The 6,241-nt window shown below is 41.1% G+C and overlaps 1 protein-coding gene across 1 annotated transcript in view; it reads left to right on the top strand.

Annotated features, from left to right (window-relative positions):
* The window catches only part of FAXC (failed axon connections homolog (Drosophila)), an 89,912-nt gene that overhangs the window by 26,751 nt on the left and 56,920 nt on the right, over nt 1-6,241 (top strand). The window contains exon 4 of the mRNA XM_006865846.1: nt 2,752-2,975. Coding sequence (XP_006865908.1) covers nt 2,752-2,975 — 224 coding nt within the window. The remainder of the gene's footprint in view (nt 1-2,751; nt 2,976-6,241) is intronic.

Consider the following 6,241-nt stretch of genomic DNA (forward strand, 5'->3'; position numbering starts at 1 on the left):
ATGATTTCCGCATTCCATTGGGTCACCTCTCTTTGGAATGGGGACAAATATGGATCTCTTGCAATCAGTCGGCCAGATAGTTGTCTCCCAAATATCTTGGCATAGTTGAGTGAGTGCCTCCTGTGCTGCCTGACTTTCTTTAGAGATTTCAATGTTTATTTCATCAATTCCTGGTGCCTTGTTCTTTGCCAATTCCTTCAATGCACCCTGGACTTCCTCCTTCAGTATCATTGGCTCTTGATTATATGCTACGTCTTGAAATGGCTGAACATCAACGATTTCCTTTTGGCACAGTGACTCTGTATATTCCTACCATCTTCTCTTGATGTTTTGTGCATCATTCAATAATTGAACATGCATTTGAGAGTATTGAAAATATCATGGTTTGTGTCAGGCGCATCTTCATCCTCAAACTGACTGCTTTGCTCTTCAACACTTTAAAGAGACCCTGTGCAGCAGATTTGCCTAATTGAATATGTTGTTTGATCCGAGGATGTGGTTTATTGGTCCAGTGGTAAGGGTTTTTATTTTCTTTATACTGAGGTACAATCCATAGTGAAGGCTGTGGTCTTTGATCTTCATCAGTAAGTATTTTAAGTCCTTTTCACTTTCAGCAAGCAAGGTTGAGATATTGAAATCCAATGAGCCATTGAGCATTCTGACTGCCCATGAATTAGTCTCCATTGCAATGTGCTTTTTCTTCTTTCCAGAAAAACCCATTTCTTGACTCCTCAATACTTTCTATTGGGAGGCTTGCAAAGGAGAGGAAAAGCTTTTCTTACAGGAGTGTTTCTGTTGTTGTTAAGTGCTATTGAGTCAGTTCCTACTCATAGCGACACGGTATAGAGTTTCTGAGGAGCAGCTGGTGGGTTTGGACTGCTGACCTTGTTGTTAGCAGTTTAGTGCTTATCCTATAGAACCACACCAGGACCCCAAAACACAATTTGTAGACATTCTTAAAAAGCATAATAAAAAAGATATGTGTTTGCAACTGAGGGTATGTTGAAATTGATTAATGGACATTTTAGTAAAAATCAGAAATGCTTCAAAAATTTTTGAGATGTCTTCTGTTTCTTTTTCATTTTCTATTTTTAAAGGAGCATAACCTCAAAAGAATAGAACTATAAACTGATAGTTTATAGTTTCAAGGTCTTTTTCTGCTTTTGTTTATTTTTGTTTGTCTTGTGATACAAAATAGCACTTCTTTGTAGCTGTAGTTTTGGATCCCGTATGTTCTCTCTGTTAACCTGTTTTTCCAAGTGGTTATTAATCTGTATCAACCAGCTCCAGCAGCAGAGGTGACCACCAACACATCTTTTATTGTTCTTTATGTGGAAAAGTGAAAATATCTTATAATTGAATTCCCACCACCACATTCTTCTCAAAATTCTTTTAACCTATACAAATTCTGCTCCCTTAAAGATTTACAGCCTTGGAAACTCTATACAGGGTTGCTATGTGTCTGAACCGACTCCATGGCACTCCACCACCACCACCAACACTATGGTGAGTGTGGTGACTCTGCAGAATAAGCACTGGACTACGAACCAAAAGGTCAGTTGTTCGAATCCACCAACTGCTCCATGGGAGAGAGATGAGACTTTCTGCTCTCACAAAGATTCACAGGCTCAGGAACCCTATAAAGGGTTGCTGTGAGTCAGGAACCGAGTCGACAGCATTTAACAACAACTATCAACACTGTTAGCTATAAAAATGTTTCTGTAATTGTGCAGGTTCATAGAACAAAATCAGCAAAAGCCTGGATTTTTTGTTACCAACAGAATGCATTGCCAGGGACTAAGTTTTTAACTGTCTACACATATTAAACAGGAGCACCAGGATGGATGAGTTTGCTGCAAGAAGAGAAACATGCTTCCACCAAAGTCCTTTGGTGAATTTTACCCTTTCAGTAGAGTCCTTGAGGACAAACCAAAGCAGCCCAGAGAGCTGACTTTCTGCAGAGTACTTCAATCATGTAATAGTTCTAATTTCTATAGGTTCATAACAAACATGGACAGATACACTCCCTGGTCATCTGTCAGAGAGTAAGAAAGATTTCTTTTTTAAAAAACATGTTTTTATATTGTTATTAAGTTCTGTGGAGTTGGTTCCAACTCATAGCAACCTTGTATAGAGTTTCTGAACTGCCAATCTTGTGGTTCACACTGACCGTCCAGTCCAGTGCTTTAACCCACAGCACTATACCAGGACTCCATTTTTTAAATTATTTTTTGTATTATGAAATATATATTTACAAAGTATACAAAACAAAAACGTGCAACTTAATTAATGAACACATAGCATGTACCCTTGTAACCATCACTGCTGTCAAGAAAGAGATAGATGCAGTACCTCAGTTATTATGGTCTCTTTCCCTATTCCCCCCTAGGTACTCATTATCCCGACTAAAAGACTTCTACAGAGGGTTTCTGCTTGTCTTCAGTAAAGTTGCCTCAGAGAATGAATGGCACTGGGAGGTGGGCGATGAGGGAGGGTACTGGGAGAGTGTTGGTGGCCCCGAACATATGGCATCATTATCTGGATAATTTATGGCTTTTCCCACAGGCCCTTATGTCTAGGCATAGTCTAGAGCCTGTTGTGATATCTGCCATGCAGATTGCTCTTTGTAAAAGCTGGAATTATCCAGTTCCTCTAGGATGCACACAATTTTGAATGAGCCATTCAGAAGTGTCTGTAGAGGTGATATGTTTATCTGATGCACAGTAGTAACTTGTTTCCACACAATTCCAGGACATTAGCTTATTGCCAGTGGGTGGACAATCTCAATGAGACCCGGAAGATGCTCTCTCTTAGTGGTGGTGGTCCATTCAGTAACCTGCTGAGGTGGGTCGTGTGCCACATAACGAAGGGGATTGTGAAGCGCGAGATGCACGGCCACGGCATTGGCCGCTTCTCCGAGGAAGAGATTTACAGGCTGATGGAGAAGGACATGCGGTCGTTAGCAGGGCTTTTGGGTAATGTACCACACCTTCTGTTCTTTATTATATGTCCTGACTTTCTGCATGATTAGTAAAGCATGTTGGTTATTATCATTTAAAGTTTTATTTAGGTTGATTTCTTTGCTTTCCTGTATAGGTAGTAGTCCTAACATGTAACCAAATCCTCTAATTTTCAGGAGCATGTGTCTCTCTTCTTAATGGCTTGCATGCGACTGTTTCTAGTGTGGCCAGACCTCGTGAGAAGGGAGTGTGGAGCATAGTGCGGCACCGCTGCCAGCTGTAAGTGATGCTGGCATTTCTGACTGTTTGAGAAAGGGGCAATTTTGAGCAAGGAAGTGCTTCTGTTTTTAAATGCAAACCAAAACCCCAGACTCAGCCATCCAGTTGACTCAGCGCTTAGAGACCCATAATAGAACTGCCTTAAAGGGTTTCTGAGGCTGCAAATCTTTATGGAAGCAGACGGTCTCATCTTGCTCCGGTGGAACAGCTAGTGGGTGTGAACCAGTGACCTTTCGGTTAGCAGCCGGATCCTGCTTATAAACAGATTAGGGCTAAAAGACTGTTTATTACCATATCTGTCCATATTGAGAGATCAGGTTTGAGAGAGATGCTGATGGCTGTGATCTATGTCATGGGCATGTGCAACAGGTACCATTTTATCACTTTTTTCATTTTAATTAGTAATCTTACTAGCATATTATAACATTGTCTGTTTTGGGGTTTATTACACTTACTGCATTTCATTATGTTTGGGAGACCCTTCAGAGAATCCCAGAGCAGTACACATCCATGGGCCTGCGAGGATGATTAAGAGTTTAATGACATGCTCTTGTTCACCTGGTTAGCTGGAGGCGGGCGACCAGGACTGCCCTGGTTCTGTGCTGAGCCTTAGTTATGACATTTCAAAAACAGACCGTTTGAATTTAGGAGCTGCTGGTGTAGCGCTTTGGGCTAAAGCAGTGGGCTGCAAGGTCATTTGAACCATGAGGTCGACAGTTCAAACTCACCAGCTACTCCTTGGAAACCCTATACAGGGTTGCTATGAGTTGGGACTGACTCAACCTCACTTCCCAACAATGTGTGCAGTGATGGCCTCTTCTGAGAACAACTGATTTACAGGGTTCCATATCCTCTTGTGTCAGCAAATAAAGATGTAAGACCTAGCCCTTTGCCCCTGTGAATGTGATCTGGGAAAAGTGGATTTTCACTGACCCTCACTTGGCGGCAGTTACTTGCAGACTTACTCTCACTCCCATTCCAGAGCACATTAGGAGTCTCACCTTCTCTGGGAAGTGGGGTTTGGAATTTGTTTTGATGAAACCCACCTCCTGCCCTAGGAACTGGATGTACACTGACTTGCAAGTTGGCATTTTGAACTACAGCCATGGTGGCAGAGATGAGCAGAAAGTGGTGGATATATTTTAGAGACCGAATTGACAAAATTTAGTGATTTGATGCATGTACGTCTAGGTGGTAATGGAGAAAGCTGTTGTTATTATGTGCTGTGGAGTTGGTTCCAGCTCTTAGTGACCCTTTATAGGGTTTCCGAAGAGCAGCTAGTGTGTTTGAACTGCTGACTTTGTAGTTAACAGTCCAGTGCATATCCTACAGCGCCACACCAGGATTCCAATGGCGAGGACAGGAGGCCAGAAATAGCCAAGTTCGTGACAAGAAATCTTAGTGGATGGAGTAGCTATTCACAGACTTGGGAAACACTGGTGGAGAGGGGAAGATCATGAATTCTACATGTGGATATACTGAGTTTGAGATCCCTGTGAGACAGAAATATGAGTGGAGCTTTAGTATGTAATAAGTGTAATAAGTAACTTTCAAATCAGTGGAGAAAATACAAATGAATTCAGTAAATAATGTTGGGACAACTGGGTAACCATTTGGAGGAAAATAAATGCAATCTTGACTTCATGTCATACATTTGAATAAAATCCAATTGGATTAAGCATTGAGATATAAAAAAGAAAATGTAAAGGTATAAAAAACTTTTACATTATCTTAAACTTGTGTAGTGTTTTTTAACATGATGCCAAAGGGAGAAATTATAAAAGACAGGTTACATTGGTTGATTACATGAAAAAATAAAGCAAAACAAATCTCCTGTATGTCGAAAATCACCAGAAACAAAATGAAAATGAAAATGGGAAGCTGGATAAATATTTGTAACATGTGGCAAAGTGTCATGCTGGATGGCTAACAGAAAGGTTGATGGTTCAAACCCACCATCTGATCCTTGGAAACCTTATACAGCAGGGGTGGGGAGCTTTTATTTTTTTATTCTGAGTCTCAAAAGTTTATTATCTGAAGGAACAGTTTTAGTTTGTGTTAAGGATTAGGACTTCAGATTTTAATAGATATAACATTAAATCTTCTCACCAAAGTGGTTTTCTGAATAAAGCTACCTTTTGTTTCTCTCAGATACTTGGAAAATTGAGGCAACTTTATTGGATGGGAGTAAGTTAAGATGTGCTTATCACATAACTCTGAGTATTCAACAGTGTGGTGGTGGTGGTTGTTCTCCTAAGTAACATCTGGTAGATTCGAACTGCTGACCTTGCAGTTAGCAGCCACACGTGTAACCCACTATGCTACCAGAGCTCTTTAATCATCAGTGTAGAATTAAATAGCTTGTTATTTGCCCCATTACCACATCTTTAAAAACAAAAACATTATATAGGATATATTACTGAAACACACAATAAAAACCTACTGCCATCTTAGCAACCGTACAGGAAAGTAGAACTGCTTCCTAGAGCCTTTGAGGGTGTGAATCTTTATGGGAGCAGACAGCTTCATCTTTCTCCCATGGAGTGGCTAGTGTGTTGGAGCATCTGGTGCAATTGAACTGCTGACTTTGTGCTTATCAGTCCAACACTTAACCCAGTGTTGTTGTTGTTAGGTGTCATTGAGTCGGTATCTACTCATAGCAACCTTATGCACAGCAGAATGCACTGCCCGGTCCTGGGCCAGCCTCACTATTGTTACCACGCTTGAGCCCATGGATGCTGCCACTTGGCCAATCCATCTCGCTGGGGGTCTTCCTCTTTTTCTCTGACCCTCCACCTTACCAAACATGATATCCTTTTCCAGCGACTGGTCCCTCCTGACAATATGTCCAAAGTATGAGAGACGAAGATTGGCGATCTTGGCGTCCAAGGAGCACTCTGGCTGTACTTCTTCCAACACAGATCTGTTTGTTCTTTTGGCAGCCCATGGCACTTTCAATATTCTCCTCCAACACCATAACTCAAAAGCATCAATTTTTCTAC

The sequence above is a fragment of the Chrysochloris asiatica genome, unplaced genomic scaffold (assembly GCF_000296735.1).
Source record: "Chrysochloris asiatica unplaced genomic scaffold, ChrAsi1.0 scaffold00084, whole genome shotgun sequence".
Classification (NCBI taxonomy): domain Eukaryota; kingdom Metazoa; phylum Chordata; class Mammalia; order Afrosoricida; family Chrysochloridae; genus Chrysochloris; species Chrysochloris asiatica.